The 18364-nt window shown below is 40.8% G+C and overlaps 1 protein-coding gene across 1 annotated transcript in view; it reads right to left on the reverse strand.

Moving 5' to 3' along the window:
• LOC308370270 (MICAL-like protein 2) overlaps positions 1-18364 on the reverse strand; it is a gene marked incomplete at both ends in the record, with an annotated part of 57379 nt that overhangs the window by 20906 nt on the left and 18109 nt on the right. Inside the window, 6 exons of the mRNA XM_080844928.1 lie at positions 1009-1111; positions 10630-10753; positions 11007-11050; positions 12293-12462; positions 17027-17087; positions 17306-17433. Coding sequence (XP_080701054.1) covers positions 1009-1111; positions 10630-10753; positions 11007-11050; positions 12293-12462; positions 17027-17087; positions 17306-17433 — 630 coding nt within the window. The remainder of the gene's footprint in view (positions 1-1008; positions 1112-10629; positions 10754-11006; positions 11051-12292; positions 12463-17026; positions 17088-17305; positions 17434-18364) is intronic.

Consider the following 18364-nt stretch of genomic DNA (forward strand, 5'->3'; position numbering starts at 1 on the left):
GCTAACTAACTAACATTAGCAGATGCTACTTAAACCGTACTATGCCTGATCAAGTTAGAGAGGAAGAGACCGACCAAGCAGCTGCAGCAAGTTGCAAAGTTCGCAATCCTGGTGAGACAACGGGCGGTGCAGAGTGTAACCAAGATTTTCAATGAGTCGCAGCATAACCATTAACTTACGTGACGGCAGCTGCATTAAAATAGGCAAATTCATAAATCGTCCCGACCTACCGAAACTGCACGTAGCCTCGCCATAGGGATCTTTACCGTCCGCTCATTTGATATTTGAGGTAATCGGGCCTACGTGTCGTTTAGATTCGATGTAGCCAGCGAAAGCGCAGTTGCGCATGAGTTGCCTGCCAGTCTTTATTTGGCCCATGACAGAAAGACGCATCTGCAACGTTTCAGTCAAAGCCACACGTTGTGTGATGTTATTTAATTGAATTAAATGTAACTTAAAACATTACAGAAATCTCAAACATAACAGAAAATGATTTTCGCGCTGTAGGGGATTTAAAAAAAGTGACGTGAGTGGGGGCGGGGCTGTGTGTGTGTGAGCCGGAGGCAGAGCGGGAGACAGAAGCAGAGTAGGAGGCGGCAGCCGCGGCTCGAAATGGCTGTTATTCGGAACAAATGTGCTGTACTTTAAACGGAAATGAAACTATATCGATGTTGACGATAGCGTCTCATTCCATATCTCGTTTTTAAAAATATCGATACATCTCAAATATCGATATACCGCCCAGCCCTAACACAAACACACAAGAACACACATAAACACAACCACACAAGGACTCACACAAACACAAACACACAAGGCCACACACAAACACACAAGGACACACATAAACACACCAAGTATTTTGAGCAAGTTCTTTATGGATGAAAAAGAAGATTGTTTATGCGTTTTAACCATGAAAACAAAAACACGCCAACAAAAGTCACAAACACACACACAAACAAAGTGAGTACATTGATGTTGTCAGAGCCTAAAATAACACACACTCACATGTAGACAAGCTCAGATTCACGCCGCATGTAGACCTGTTTCTGTCTGATGAGGGTAAACCATTCCACCATGAGTTCATCCTGCAACACATCCTCCTTACACTCTGTCTCACACACACACACACACACACACACACACACACACACACACAGCAAATGTTATATTTGTGTGCCCTCTAGTGGTAATTCAAACGAATGACAATATTCAGAGTTTAGCCTGACTGTGCAGATCAAAAGGGTCTAGTGTGTGTCTGTGTGTATGAGAGAAAGAATGTGAATGTGTGTGTGTGTGTGTGTAGATTAGAGAGAGAGATAGTCTGTATGAGAGAGAGAGATAGAGAGAGAGTGTGTGTATGAGAGAGATAGAGTGTTAGAGTGAGTGTGTGTATGAGAGCGAGAGAGAGATAGTTTGAGTGAGTGAATGTGTGTATGAGAGAGAGAGAGAGTGTGAGTGAGTGTGTGTATGGGAGAAAGAGAGAGAGTGTGATTGAGTGTGTGTATGAGAGAGAGAGTATGTGAGTGTGTATATGAGAGAGAGTGTGTGCAAATGAGAGAGTGTGAGTGAGTGTGTGTATGAGAGAAAGAGAGAGAGAGTGTGATTGAGTGTGTGTATGAGAGAAAGAGAGAGAGAGTGAGTGTGTGTATGAGAGTGAGTGTGTGTGAGAGCGAGAGAAAGATAGTTTGAGTGAGTGAATGTGTGTATGAGAGAGAGAGAAAGTGTGATTGAGTGTGTGTATGAGAGTGTGTGTGTGTGTGTGTATGTATATGAGAGAGAGTGTGTGCATATGAGAGAGTATGAGTGAGTGTGTGTATGAGAGAAAGAGAGAGAGAGTGTGAGTGAGTGTGTGTATGAGAGAAAGAGAGAGAGAGAGAGTGTGATTGAGTGTGTGTATATGAGAGAGAGAGTGTGTGTGTATATGAGAGAGAGAGAGTGTGAGTTAGTGTGTGTATGAGAGAGAGCCACTTCCAAACCCAGGGAAATATCCTAATTATTGGCGATCTAAATGCCCGCACAGCTGCAGAGCCAGACACTACCAATACAAACGGAGATAAATACATTAATTACAAAACCAACACCAGTCTAATTATTCCCTTAAGGAATAACTATGACAAATTAACAAATAGAAATGGGAAAGAATTACTGCAACTCTGCCGATCCCTCAGTCTATACATAGCCAATGGTCGTCTAATAGGGGACTCCTTTGGCCGTTACACCTACAACTCCTCTCTTGGCAGTAGCCATTGGCGCCGGAACCATAGAGGCCGCACGGCCAATGGCCCCCCCACTTTTCGGGATTTTTTTTTTTTTTTTTTTGTATTGGTTGCACACGTCATTCCTAAGCCATTCATTGACATTACATTTCTGCTAACCTGAAGATACTCAAAGTTCAAAAGTTCAAAGTTCAAAGTACTTTATTTGTCATTGCCACAAAGACAAAGAGACAGTGGGGGGGCCATTAGAAGTGCCAGGCCCAGTGGCGTAACCATCGGTAAGCAGGGTATGCGGGCGCGTACGGGCCCGGGCCAATCAGGGGCCCGTCGGTCTTCGAAATGTTCCACTCACGTCGGCAATATCATGTCCCCTGCCAGGGCCCCTTCATTGAGATTGAAAACATTACGGATTAACTTGAACAGTTTGGTATTAATATTGTAAATACATGCCTACATCAGAGACATACCAAATCGGAATGTATATAAAGTCATTAAAGTCTTACACTTCTTTACCATGGTGGCCCTGGAAGAGTATCCATCCAAATAATAGCATGCTATATAAAGTAATTACACAAACATATTTGAAGTAATATTGACAACTTTTTTTATATTTTAGGGATCATTCAATATTTTTCGAAGCTACCAACGATGTATTTTGGTGTATTTATTTTAAAATTGTGACTGGGGATTGTGGGATATGATATTGAACGTGTATTGCGTAGCTTAGGCAACCATTAAACAACTAAAAGTTTAACCCGAGCGAGTGATAGAGATGGAGTCGAATTCGCAATACAAACATATAAGTGGTTCTCAAAAACGAAAACAAAAAGAAAAATTGGACAAAGACAGGAATAAGTTGCCAAAAATCAGATTTTTTTTCCAAAGGATTCCTAAGGGGGAGATCGAAATTGAGCGGGAGCAAGAGAGATCTGAGGCAATAGTAGCAGCAGCTCGCTGGCTAGCACCAGCCCAAACATCAATGGAGAGGGTGGAAATATGGAAGAGAGCGAGGTAGATGAAAATATGGAACAGAGCGAGGTAGATGCCATGCCAATCGTATCGACTCTCCTTGAGTATCCGACTGACATTGGACATTTTCCCTGAGAGTCTAGACTCAAATGTCAAACATTATATAGTCTCCATGGGGTCATGCAAACCTACTGGCCCCTTCCCACGGAATACCGAGGATAGCCGCTGCTTTACAAGAGCATATTTCGTTTGCAAAATCAAGTCTGACTTGGAGTTACCAAAGACATGGCTATGCTACTCACCCAAACTAAATGTAGCCTACTGTGAGCCCTGCTGGCTGTTTGCTTTGCTAACATGGAAGACAAATAACTGGTGAAATGTGTCCAGGAAAATTCAGCTATGATGTAAGTAAGCACATTTTTATCTATTTAAATTATCATTTTTATTGTGTCTTTGGTCTTTTGGTGTGCAGTTTGGAGTTTGTTAATTTTGGTGCGCCGTCACCAGTTTTTTATTTGTTGTGGTGCTCTTGCAAGTCGTCTAATTTCTACTATGCCGTGGGCCTAATTACCAATTGCGTCGTTTCCACGCTGTCTTTAAGTGTTTGGCTTAATTTTCAGTACCATGGTGAGAGACCTATAGTCAGTAATAACTCCGAAACCTGTATACAACATGAGCATGGTACGCACTTCAAACTACATGAATTGGAACACATTGACATAATAACAGGAAGGCTTAAACACAAACCACACATCTTTTTGATGAATACAACACACATATTCTTAGAATTTAAGCTAACCGTCACAGTGTAGTGCTCCTGCTCCCACACTGCACTGCGGTCCCACAACAACTCAAGTTCGAAGACGCGGCGTGGTCGGCAAGACCATAGACGTAGAATAGAATAGCGGCAGCGAAGACCATAGACCTAATCATGTCTATGGCGAAGACCGCTAAACAGGGGGACCTGACTGCTCCCATATTCGGGAGAGGGAGACTTAATGCTCTCTTGAGATGGCGAGAGATTTGGACTTTAGCGAGGGCCTTACAATACAAAGACTAGCCTATTTCGCGGTATAGATAAACATCGGACAAAAAGTAAGGAAATGTGTGTTTGGTAGATTGTTTCTTTTTGTATCAATGCCTCTGGGCAATACCTATTATACCATTGGAAAGCCTGTTTAAATTTGTGCCGCATAAGGAACATGTATTTATAGGATGAGTAGCAGAGTTGAGTAGATGTAGGTTGCGTTCATGAAAATGTTATCAAACTGCTTAGCGCCTGGCTGCCTGCATGCGCACGATTGATATAGCAAAAATTAAGGAGAGTGACACATGCATTCGCATTTGGCCCCCCCACCACTGAAATCATTCCGGCGCCACTGGCAGTAGCACAGTAGATTATGCAATAACAGATTTAGACCCATTCTCTCTCAGGCAACAAACCCCCTTTTCAGACCATAACCAGATCAAAATGTACCTAAAAAGACTCCACTATAACCAACCATTCCCCAACTCCAGGTAATTATATAATATAGCAACTAACTATAGATGGGAGCAAAGCAAACTACCTGAATATCAGGAGGCTATGATCAGCCATGAAATCTCAACTCTTTCCTGACCCATTCATATCCCAGCAGTAAAGAGGGAGAAAACCTGGCCACAAAGCACATCAATAATATCTTCCATCATGTGGCACAAAAATCGAACTTACCTTTACAAAAACCAAATGCAAAAATAGAAAAGCAAGAAAAATGGTTCGACTTAGAATGCAAAATAATTCAGAAAAAACTGAGACAATTATCTAACCAAAAGCACAGGGCTCCAAACAATCAGGACCGACGTATTCGGAGACACACTCAAAAAAAATATAAAGAGACACTAAGAACAAAGAAAGAGCACCACCTCAAAAATCAAGTCAACCTAATTGAAGACTCAATCAATTCAAACAGTTTCTGGGACCACTGGAGGGCCTTAAACAGCAATAATAATACAAATAATAATCTGGCCATTCAAGATGGAGCTATATGGTTCAACCACTTCAAAGATCTATACCAAGAAACCCATATCACATCAAAACGTCACCAAATACAAGGCAAATTGAATAAATTAGAAACGATCTTTAAATTAAGGACTACCAGAACCCTTTAGATTATGAAATTACAGAAAACGAATTAGATCAAAAACTGAAAAAACTTAAAGTGTAGAAAAGCTTGTGGACCGGACGGCATCCTCAAAGAGATGCTCAAACACACAGACGATAAATGCAAATCAGCCATCCTAAAATGTTTAAATTTAGTACTTAGAGCTGGCTTCTTTCCTGATATACAGTGCCCTCCACAATTATTGGCACCCTTAGTGAATGTGACCAAAACAGGCTATGAAAAAATATATCTTTGCTATTTGTCATCTTGGTCTTTCCCTCAAAATATTCACAAAAATCTTACCTTTTCATCGAAGTAAAATTCTTGAAAGAAATAATCATTTTGACATTACATAAAATATTTTTCTCCAAAACATGGGTGCCACAATTATTGGCACCCCTAGAAAATCCTATAATTAAAATCTAACTGAAGTATATTACCAGTCATGTTTTACATTTTTGAGTTCACCTGTTTCATTAGCAACTCTTAAGTGGTCAACCATGGCTTCCTGCTTCACTGAGGTATAAATATGAGGTGACCCATGCCAAATACCCTTAGTCATTCATCAAGATGGGAAAGACAAAAGAACTCAGTGTCAAAGTGCGACAAAAAGTTGTTGAGCTGCTGAAATCCGGATTTAGGGAAATAAGAAAATATCTAAACAGTTGGAAATACCCACTTCCACAATCAGGGCAATAGTTAAGAAGTTAAAAGCGACAGGAGATGTCAGGAATCAGCCTGGAAGAGGATCTATCTGTAAATTAACCCCACGCACCGTGAGGAGGATGGTTCGACTGGTAAAAGAATCTCCAAGGATCACAGCTGGATAATTGCAGAGGTTAGTTAAGTCCTGGGGTCAGAAAGTCTCCAAACTACCATCAGACTGTACCTACATCACCACAAGTTGTTTTGAGGGTTATCAGAAAAAAGCCTCTGCTGTCAATCAACAACAAACTAAAGTGCCTACAGTTTGCCAAATGTAAGGGGTGCAAACTCATCAGGGATGGAAAAGGTGACGGACGATGCGAACCCCCCTGGGAGGGTCCGTGGCATACTCCCCGGGGAATATATTTTGCACATTTTAAAGTTCAATGCATCAATCTGGTGCACTTTGACAGCTTAATTAAGAGGCTAGATCTATGAAGAACTTTGTGCTGTTGTAAACAATTTTGTGCTCTGGTAGCAGTTTAATCATAAACATTACTGAGTTGAATGTTGCACGGGCACAGGCCAACCCAGCCACATTACATACACACGTGCAGTCAGGAGAGGCAGAGCCTCATGAAAAGTTAAAAACAAAATGTTGAAAAGTTAAAAAACAAATAATGATAAGATAAAATAAATATTGAAATGTATCAACTGATCTCTGATTTAAATGTAATATTTGTATGATTCTGATCATTTTTATAATCAAAATCGCTGAATTTAAGCATGTCCTGTTCAAACAGAGAGGCGACTCGCGAGGACAGGCAGCGACGAGCTGCACCTCATCCCAGTCACAGACTGGGTTGAGCGCATGCCTTTTGCTTTCTCATTGTTTGTCATCACTGAAATAATTGTAGAAACTTATTATATTTCGTTTGTATCCATATAAAAGGTAATGTATTTCACGTATGTGTAGAAGCTATTTAATCTTGCTGATCTGTCAGAAAAACACAAAGGGGAGGCGAATGTATCCTCTGCCTCAATGAAGGGGGCGTGCGAGAAAAAGTGAGCTGGAAAATGGACAGCTAATCTCCGGACCAAACTCGGCTGGCGTAAATTTACATTTTTTGGTGTTTTCATGCTTAGATTTTTCAAAAGTTACAGAGAAATCGAAACTGTACTATCCGGTAACACCGTTATTGTAATCAGCAAAAACGGTAGATGTGAATTGCAATGCGTCTGTCAGCCAAATGTCTGACATTAGCTCGTTAGCCTACGTTAGATAGCATAACGTTCCTGCAGCTTTCCCAACGTCACACGTTACCGTAAATGCCTTAAAAAGCGTGCCTGTCCAGATGACATGGGATGGCCAAACGAACAAGGTTGAAAAAAATATTCAGGACAGCTTGCGTTCGCAGATTACTTGGAGGACCCCCCCAATATTTTTATTGCAGATCTACACGAATCACACAAGTGACCTATTTTGGATTAAAAACTGAGACCAAAATAAGGCTTCTTGGCAACAAACATCAAAGGTGGGTTTGGCGTAGACAGAAAGATAGCCATACAGAAGAGCAATCCATACCCACATTGAAGTATGGTGGCGGATCTCTGATGTTGTTGGGCTTTTTTACTTCCAAAGGCCCTGGACATCTTGTTAGGATACATGGTATCATGTACTCCATCAAATACCAGCAGATATTAAACAAAAACCTAACAGCCCCCCTCTAGGAAGCTTAAAGTGGGCCGTGGTTGCACCTCCCAGCAGGACAATGATCCGAAGCACACCTCAAAATCAACACAAACATTGTTCACCGACAGCAGAATTAAGGCTTTACCATGGCCATCACAGTCCCCAGACCTAAACCCAATAGAAAATCTGTGGGAAGAGCTGAAGCCGAATCTGCAAATGTGTTGACCTCAGAATCTGAAGGATCTGCAGAGATACTGTATGTAGGAATGGTCTCAGGTCTGTGCCATGTGTTCACCAACCTCATCATGCATTATAGGAGAAGACTTGGAGCTGTTATCTTGGCAAAGGGAGGCTGCTCAAAACATTACATTAAGGGGTGCCAATAATTGTGGCACACCTGTTTAGGAGAATGGTATTTATTTAATGAAAAAAAATAAGTTTTCTTTCATTAATTGTATTTCAATGAAAAGGTAAGATTTTTGTTAATAATTTGAGTGAAAGACCAAGAGGATAAACAGTAAACAAATATTTTTTCATAGCCTGTTTTGGGCACATTCACTAAGGGTGCCAATAATTGCGGAGGGCACTGTATGGAATGATGGACTAATAAGTCCCATATTTAAGAGTGGAGACAAGACAGACCCACAAAATTACCGTGGGATCTGTATATATTCATGTGTAGGGAAGGTCTTATGTAGCATCGTTAATTCAAGGATCATAGACTTCATCACATAATATAATTTATTAAGCAACAGCCAAATTGGATTCCTACCTAAATTTAGAACAACAGATTATATATTTCACATTAAATACACTAATTGACAACTATGTGCACAAAAATATTTATGCCTGCTTTGTGGATTTCCAAAAAGCCTTCGATTCAGTCTGGCACAACGGCCTTTTCCTAACATTACTTGAAAGTGGTATCGGAGGGAAAACATATGATCTGATCAAATCAATGTACACTAACGGGAGGTGCTCAATTAAAATTGGAACAAAGAAAACAGAATCTTTCTTTCAGAGACGTGGAGTAAGGCAGGGCTGTAACCTTAGCCCGACACTATTCAGTACATAAATCAATTGTCAAAACAAATAGAGAACTCCACTGCACCTGGCCTGAAACTACAAGACACTGAAATAAAATGTCTATTTTATGCTGACGACCTGGTCCTACTGTCTCCCACAAAAGAGGGATTACAGCAACACCTGACAGAATTAGACAAATACTGTCAAACATGGGCCCTGACTGTAAATCAAACCGAAACAATAAGTACTAATTTTTCAAAAAAGATCCTGGCCACAGAGAGACAACACTATTTTCACACCCTATTACCCTGACAACCGTATTAAAGAAACAACAAATTATACATATTAAGGACTAAATATTTCAAACACAGGTAATTTTAACTTGGCTGTGAATGAACTGAGAGACAAAGCAAAAAGGGCTTTCTATGCCATCAAAAAAATCTATACAAGTTGATCTACAGTAAAAACATGGCTCAAAATGTTCCAATCTATCATTGAACCAATTGCACTATATGGCAGCAAGGTGTGGGGTCCACAAATTCAACATGATTGGACAAAATGGGACAAACACGCAATTTAAATCTTACATACACAGTTCTGCAAGAGTATCCTCCAAGTGCAGAGAAAAGCTCCCAACTCTGCATGTAGAGCTGAATTAGGCCAATACCCTCCAATAATAAATATCCAAAAACGAGCCCTACATTTCGGGAATCATATCAAAACAAGTGACCCACTCTCATATTCCTACTAAGCCCTATGCTGTCAGGAGTTGAACCCACAAGGGAGTCCCCTCTGCTTACTTGTCCAGAGGCTGGGTGAACCATCACCCACCCAGGTCATTACACAACGACAACCTCAGCCTCAAAACTCAGGATCTCTGATAATCAGACCCAATCAAATCATTATGAAAGAAAAAGAAAAATATAGAGATCACTGGGAAAAACTAACAAAATCACAGAACAAATTAGAAACATATGTATCACTAAACAGACAGTACACCGTGGCAAACGGTTTTGTCCAATCAGGTTTTGTCCAATCATGTTGATGTATGAAAAAAAAACTGAGGAAAACTTTAACTAAATACAGACTGAGTGAACACAACCTGGCAGTATAAGTCGGCCGGCACAGACTGACCTGACGGCCCAAAGAGGAGAGGCTGTGCTTCCTCTGTAACCAGGGAACAGTAGAGACAGAGCTATATTTCCTGATCCAGTGCAACCATAACCAAAGTCTTAGAGACCATTATTTAACACAAATATTCCCAGAATTCCACCGTCTAAATGATCTGGACAGACTCTCAGTTCTACTGGGAGAGAGGAAGGACTGCTGTGCATACACACACACACACACACACACACACACACACACACACACACACACACACACACACACACACACACACACACTCTACTGGGAGAGAGGAAGGACTGCTGTAGACTGGCAGCAAAATATGTATCAGCCTGTCATGAGCTCCACAGTAATGTGAACCCCCTGTCTCACATAACCAATATTTCATTTTTTAATAATTGACAATGAACCTTCTATATATTTGTATACCACATTGTTACTATCTATGACTTTTTTTTTTTTTAAATAATAATTATTTATTTGTATTAATTGTGATTGTACATTTTATGTAAACATGCTTTGGCAACGTTGTATTGTATGCAGTCATGCCAATAAAGCTCTTGAATTGAATTGAATCGAGAGAAAGAAAGACTGTAAGTGATTGTGAGTATGGGAGAGAGAGAGAGAGAGAGAGAGAGTGAGAGAGTGTGTGTGTGTGTGTATGAGAGAGAGAGAGAGAGAGAGAGAGAGAGGTGAGTGAGTGAGTGAGTGAGTGAGTGAGTGAGTGAGTGAGTGAGTGAGTGAGTGAGTGAGTGTGTGTGTGTGTGTGTGTGAGAGTGTGTGTGTGAGAGTGGGTGAACTCACTCACCCTCTTCAAACACTCTGAGTTGTTTCTCCATCTCCACTCCTTTCCTTTCCAGGTTATTCAGATTCTTCTCAATCTCATCCAACTCACACAGAATCTGCTCTTTGGGAATATACTCTGGTTTACCCTGCACACACACCAGACACACACAGAAATCTAACACAACACACACAAACACCAGAATATCCTCTTTGGGACTCATATACTCTGGTTTACCCTACACAAGACAAGCATACATAGATAATACACACACACACACACACACACACACAAATCTCATTTTGGGATTATACTCTGGTTTACCCTACACAAAAGAAACACACATTCAATCACCACACACACACACACACACACACACACACACACACACACACACACACCTTTGGTGATTTGGGTGTCTCGGTCATCACTGGTGCTTTGGATCCTTTAAAAAAAGAAAAAACAGACAAGCAAACATAAAAGTCAGTCAAAGCTCATTTGTATCTTTCACTCTCACTCCCTTTTTCATCCCACCTCCATTCTTCCTCCATCTCCCTATCCCTTCCTCCAGTGAGTGGTGTTGTTTACATGATATGCAGGTCTATGCCGTACACCTGCTAAGAAAGCTCCGGGCTTTCCCTACACCCACTTACAAATGTGCAAGGATGCATATAAACACAGTTTTGGGACAGAATGGCCCAATCAGACGGCCCTCTCCCCTCCTCACTCACCCCGAGCACATTTAAACAACAAGTGCAACCACTGCTGCTGTATGTTGTCAAGCTTTCAAATACAATGGAGGTATTCAATTTTAATAAAAATGTCAGCAATAAAACAAAAACAAGTAACATTCTTGGGAATGTATGGATTACATCAATCCAATTCTGACAAATCAATTAAATTCTGAAAAAATAAATCTCATTCTCATACAGATTAGCATTAGCTGATTAGCCCGTATATATTATACTCTAAGGGCAGGTGATGTGCAATATGTGTATTGAATTATATTTCCTGCCATGTCAACTATGCCTGAAGTAAGCCAGTTAGTTTAAACCACAAAATGTAAAGAGAGCTGTTTAGCTAAGTAAATTGGCTTGCTAGCCTTCAAGTTAGCACAGTAGCAGTTTCTCCCTCCTTCTCTTCACCCGGTGTTCGTCCAACCAGTCAAACCTTCCTCTTTCGGGGTACTAAAACATCACCATAAGAAAACCTAGCTAGATAGATAAATGAGCAAATGATGGTGCTCAGAGATGAAAAGCTTTGGTAAACTTGTATTATTGTACTCACATGTACGCTAGTAGATAAGAAAGTACTTAAAGCTGAAACTACTCAACTATGCATATCTTATTATTGCACTGAAGTTGAAGTACTACGTTACATACTTAATAGTAATGATAATGAATTTTATTTATATAGCACACTTCAACAAACAGAAAAGTCTCAAGGTGCTTTAAAAGTGCTACATTCTACCTCCCATGTCCCTCTTCTTCCACACTTGATATTGCCTCATCACTTTTAGGACTTTCTTACAGTATGTGGTTATGGGGTGTTGCATGGAGGGAGGGGTCATGACATTATACCCACTACTGCAAACTAGACTACAACACTGCTTCTCTCTCTCCATCCCTCCACTACTGCAAACAAGACTACACCACTGCTTCTCTCTCTCCATCCCTCCCGGTCTTACCCTTGCTGGTTGGAGTAGTGGAAGAGGCAGGAGCAGCAGGACTTGTGCTGGTGGTCAGGCTGGAGGTAGGCCCTGAAACCTGAGGCTTTCCTGCACTGCCTCCCCATAAACGAGAAGGGGACTTAGGTCTCTGGGTCTCAGTGCTGCTGGGTAAGACTAGGTCTATGGAGCTGTTAGAGCAAAAATGAGAGAGAGAGAGAGAGAGAGAGAGAGAGAGAGAGAGAGAGAGACAGACAGACAGACAGACAGATCTTTAACCATGTTCCTCCTGTGTCGTATGAAACCCCTGATAGTCTCCTCTCCTCTCACCTCAGACAGAATAGAACAGAGAGGGGAACTGAAGTTCACTGGGCTCGTGCTCTCCGGGGAACACATTTAGATGTGACCCACACCCCGTCTCAGGGGCCTCACCCATAGACATGTATAGATAGACGCCACCTCCACTGCTTCAGCCCGTTGCCTCGGCGAAACGCGTCACCGCCATTTTGGGAAAGGAGCTCTCTGCCGTCAGAGGTCTGTCAGACGTGTCAAATAAGCGCAAGTTGCCAGGATAACCTTTTACATTTCGCAACCAATTTCATGGAGTATTCAAGGGTTTATGCTCTACGTGAAGTGTGTGAAAAAGATTTGCCTCTACGTTACTTTGAATCTCGCTAGTTAAATCGCCAGTCATAGGCTACATGTGCATGGGTCTATGATAAACGCTCACTTTTCTTGCAAAGCTCGTGCATTTTGAAAATACTGAGAAGATCTATAAACTATCGAAATAGTGCTTCTTTAGTTACTAGTATTGACCATCATTAAGAGAAAGAGCATACATCAAATAGTGAGAAACTGGCAGTCAGTGTGTTTTTCATAGTTTAATAGTTCCTTTTCAAGTATGTGCATTAAGAAACCTTGAACAGTGCAATTGGCAATACACAGTTATTTCACAATTATATATTGTGTCAATTGCACTGCATAGATCTGAAAATGTTAAGAGCATGATTGTATATTATGTCAAATTGTACAAATGTACAAATATATATATATACAGCCGCGGAAAAAATTAAGAGACCACTTCAAAATTATCAGTTTCTCTGGTTTTACTATTTATTGGTATGTGTTAAAGTAAAATGTACATTTTTGTTTTATTCTATAACCTACTGGCAACATTCCTACCAAATTTCAAATAAAAATATTGTCATTTAGATCATTTATTTGCAGAAAAATGACAATTGGTCAAAATTGCAAAAAAGATGCAGTGTCTTCAGATCTTGAATAATGCAAAGAAAACAAGCTCATATTCATTTTTAAACTAAACAATACTAATGCTTTAACTTAGGAAGAGTTCAGAAATCAATATTTGGTGGAATAACCTTGATTTAAAATCACAACTTTCATGTGTCTTGGCATGCTCTCCACCAGTCTTTCACATTGCCGTTGGGTGACTTTATGCTACTCCTGGCGCAAGAATTCAAGCAGCTCGGCTTCTTTTCATGGCTTGTGACCATCCATCTTCCTCTTGATCACATTTCAGAGGTTTTTGATGGGATTCAGGTCTCGAAATTGGGCTGGCCATGACAGGGTCCTGATCTGGTGGTACTCCATCCACACCTTTACTGGCCTGGCTGTGTGGCATGGAGCATTGCCCTGCTGGAAAAAACATTTCTCAGAGTTGGGAAACATTGTCAGAGCTAAAGGAAGCAAGTTTTTCTTCCGGGACAACGTTGTACTTTGCCTGGCTGAGGTTTGTAAAAGACCATAAGGATTGAAAAAAGCGGACTGGAGGGTCTTCTAGTTCGTCTTCTCTGATGAGTCCAATTTTCAGCTTTGCCCAACACATGGTCGTCTGATGGTTAGACGGAGACCTGGAGAGGCCTACAAGCCAGAGAGTCTTGCACCTACTGTGAAATCGGACTCATCAGAGAAGACGAATTTAGAAGAACCTCCAGTCCGCTTTTTCAATCCTTATGGTCTTTTACAAACCTCAGCCAGGCAAAGTACAACGTTGTCCCGGAAGAAAAACTTGCTTCCTTTTGCTCTGACAATGTTCCCCAACTCTGAGAAGTGTTTTTTCCAGCAGGGCAATGCTCCATGCCACACAGCCAGGCCAGTAAAGGTGTGGATGGAGTACTACCAGATCAGGACCCTGTCATGGCCAGCCCAATTTCGAGACCTGAATCCCATAAAAAACCTCTGAAATGTGATCAAGAGGAAGATGGATGGTCACAAGCCATGAAAAGAAGCCGAGCTGCTTGAATTCTTGCGCCAGGAGTAGCATAAAGTCACCCAACAGCAATGTGAAAGACTGGTGGAGAGCATGCCAAGACACATGAAAGTTGTGATTTTAAATCAAGGTTATTCCACCAAATATTGATTTCTGAACTCTTCCTAAGTGTAAGCATTAGTATTGTGTAGTTTAAAAATGAATATGAGCTTGTTTTCTTTGCATTATTCAAGATCTGAAGACACTGCATCAATTTTGCTATTTTGACCAATTGTCATTTTTCTGCAAATAAATGATCTAAATGACAATATTTTTATTTGAAATTTGGTAGGAATGTTGCCAGTAGGTTATAGAATAAAACTAAAATGTACATTTTACTTTAACACATACCAATAAATAGTAAAACCAGAGAAACTGATAATTTTGAAGTGGTCTCTTAATTTTTTCCGCGGCTGTATATTATAATATGAATATATACTTATACTTAAAATATATTATATTGTATCTAGGGATGCAAATGATTAATCGACTTTAGATTAATTGTCGATTAAGAGGTTGCTCGATCAAAATGTATTAATCACGATTAATCGCTAGAGGGCGCTATCGCGAGAGACCGGTTGAAAACAAATGTTCTCTGTGTAATGCGGTATTGAAATACAATAGTTCCACTAGCTCACTCAGTTACCATTTGAACACCGTGCATGCTTCCAGTTCACCTGGTCAACCTAAAAATCACAGCTACACTGTATTATACCTTCTCTCGCTTACTGCCGCGAGTTATGGCTTATAGTCTTAAAACTCAGGTTAGCTAATAGCTCGTTAGCGGGCTAGCTCACTGAGACTTCATAGAGTTAGCTACCTAGCTCGTTAGCGGGCTAGCTCACCTTGCTATGAATGTGAATATCTCTGTCTACTCCCGCGCTAACGTGTGCCCGTGAGTTTGGCTCATGAGAGTAAGTAAGTAAGTAAGAGTTGAGTTGGCTATTTAGCTTGATAGCGGACTAGCTCACTCAGGCTTAATGATTAGATACCTAGCTCGTTAGCGGGCTAGCTTACCTTTGCCTGATGGCTTGTCATTAAGAATGTAAAGTTACTCTATCCCTCACTACCGTGAGCGCGAGTTAAACTTCAGAGAGTTGTGCTGGCTATTTAGCTTGTAATAGCCTAGATGCAGTTTCTTCATAATCTATAGGCTCAATAATATTCTGTTTGGCTCTATTTAATTTCTTCTATTCTTTTTTGTTTTATGTCTGTTTCAAATGCAAGAACTGAGCCAGTCCATAATTTATTTCTTTTTTTTTTTATTAATGAATGGATTTTGTTATACCATAAAAAAAACTTTTCTGCTTTCTTTTCCTAATGCATAATTACTTGAGGAATGTATAATAGAATATAATAGAATAATCATAATGTAATGTAATATAATAATAATAGGGCCTATTTTTAAAGGCCCTATTGAAGCACTGAAACGCCGCTTATCAATTAATCGAAAGTCGATCGATAAGATTATCAACTAATGATTAATGAATTAATCGATAATTTGAATCCCTAATTGTATCACATATTATATATATCATATATATGTTATTCCATTGCACATTATACTGAGTCATTATATTATATTGTATTTGATATATGCTATGTTATTTATATTACAGTTCAACTATTGAGATGTGTAGGCTATGTATATATTGAGATGTGTATATTTTTACTGCTATAGAAATATATAGCTTTTTTTTGTAATGTTGATTTGTGAAATAACTGTGTATTGCCAATTGCACTGTTCAAGGTTTCTTAATGCACATACTTGAAAAGGAACTATTAAACTATGAAAAACACACTGACTGCCAGTTTCTCACTATTTGATGTATGGTCTTTCTCTTAATGATGGTCAATACGTAGTAACTAAAGAAGCACTATTTCGATAGTTTATAGATCTTCTCAGTATTTTCAAAATGCACGAGCTTTGCAAGAAAAGTGAGCGTTTATCATAGACCCATGCACATGTATGACTGGCGATTAAACTAGCGAGATTCAAAGTAACGTAGAGGCAAATCTTTTTCACACACTTCACGTAGAGCATAAACCCTTGAATACTCCATGAAATTGGTTGCGAAATGTAAAAGGTTATCGTGATTTGTATCCAGATAAACCGCAGCTCCTGGCAACTTGCGCTTGTTTGACACGTCTGACAGACCTCTGACGGCAGAGAGCTCCTTTCCCAAAATGGCGGCGACGCGTTTCGCCGAGAAGCAGTGGAGGCGGCGTCTACCTATACATGTCTATGGCCTCACCCCCACACAGGCAATCAGAGCAGAGAAAGGCAGGGTGGGAGGGGCTGAGTGTCTGGGGGAGAAAATGGTTGAATTTGATAAAAGTTTATGGGTAGTTTGCCCTATATGATGTGGGTGTGTGAGTCCTTGTGAGAGTGTGTGTATCTGTGCACGAGTTTTGATCCATTCCTCAAAGTGAGTGCTCCCACAGATGTGACAGACTGACTGACTGCAGAGGTGAGAGATACTCACTTGGTCTCCCTAGAGACAGGCTTAAGCATTGACCTCCAGCTGGTGGGGGCGGAGTCATTTTCTAAACAAACAAACAAACAAACAAACAAACAAAGTCAGAGGAAGATGTGAATGTCGAGACTTTAATGTCAAGTATAGTATGAGTTCTAATGTGTGTCTCTGTGTGAGTATGAACACAACTTTATTAGTAATGTAGCTTGTGTGTGTGTGTGCGTGTACGTGTGCGTTTTTGTGTGCGTGTGCGCGTGCGCGCGTGTGTGTGTGTGTGTGTGTACGTACCTTTAGACGGTGTGAGGGCTGGTTTACTGGCCTTATTGGTTTTACTCATACAGGCTAGACTTGGCTTGCCTGTTGGAGTTGTATTGGTTGTCAAGGGTACGTCCAATGGCTCTAGCCCAACCTTTTCACTGAGATGGACAGACAGATAGATAGATAGGCAAGATAGATAGATTAACAGCTATATAATAAATGGTTATATAGAACTATATAAAGCTGAACATCATTAACATTCTTTAACTAATGCTTGAGTGGGTCGAATTTTGTGCCGGGAGAGAGAGAGCTACCTTAAAGTATCTCCTTATCCGTCTCCCAAATTGACTATCTACTAACGACTAACTACATGATCCAACTAGCCTGGGTGCCAGACTGAACTTGGCCCTGCCCACAACATTTGAGGTTGGGAAGTCCAGTCTGGCATTGCTCCGTTGGGGAGAAACTATCTCTGATCAAAAATTAGTTCGGACCAATCAAATTGTCAGGGCGGGCTTTATACGATGATGGACAGATAATTCACAGTAACGTAACACCCACGTCACCAAAGAGCGCTTGAGTTGAATTTGTTTTCAACAAACATGGCTGCCTCTGGCGAGCTGATTGGTTGTATGTTTATCCAATTGAGTACAACAAGTATTGTTTCCCTTCCCCTTCCACACAACCCTCCCCCCATCCCCCCCTCCCTATCTCCACCTGGCCGACCCTTAAGCAGATCGGTCCCCCTTGTGTGCCGTAGTTCTGCTCAAGGTTCCTTCCTGAATAACTGGGAGTTTTGCCTTGCCCCTGTTGCCATTGTGCTTGCACCAAGGGGGTTCAGGCTCTGGGCTCTGTAAAGCGCCATTTATTGTTATGGCGCTATATAAATACATTTGTATTAAATTGAATTGAGCTGTCGGGCAGTGGAAGCCACAAGTGTGTGACCTCTCACTGGACTTCTATTGAGCTGAGCTGGGGGGGGGGGGGGGGGGGGGTATTACCATCATGAAAAAAATAAATATGTATGAGTGGGGGGTGGTGGGTGGGTACGTAGCTGGAGATTGAATGTCTGAAGGGGTTTGGGAAACA

The sequence above is a fragment of the Sprattus sprattus genome (genome assembly GCF_963457725.1).
Source record: "Sprattus sprattus genome assembly, chromosome: 9".
Lineage (NCBI taxonomy): Eukaryota > Metazoa > Chordata > Actinopteri > Clupeiformes > Clupeidae > Sprattus > Sprattus sprattus.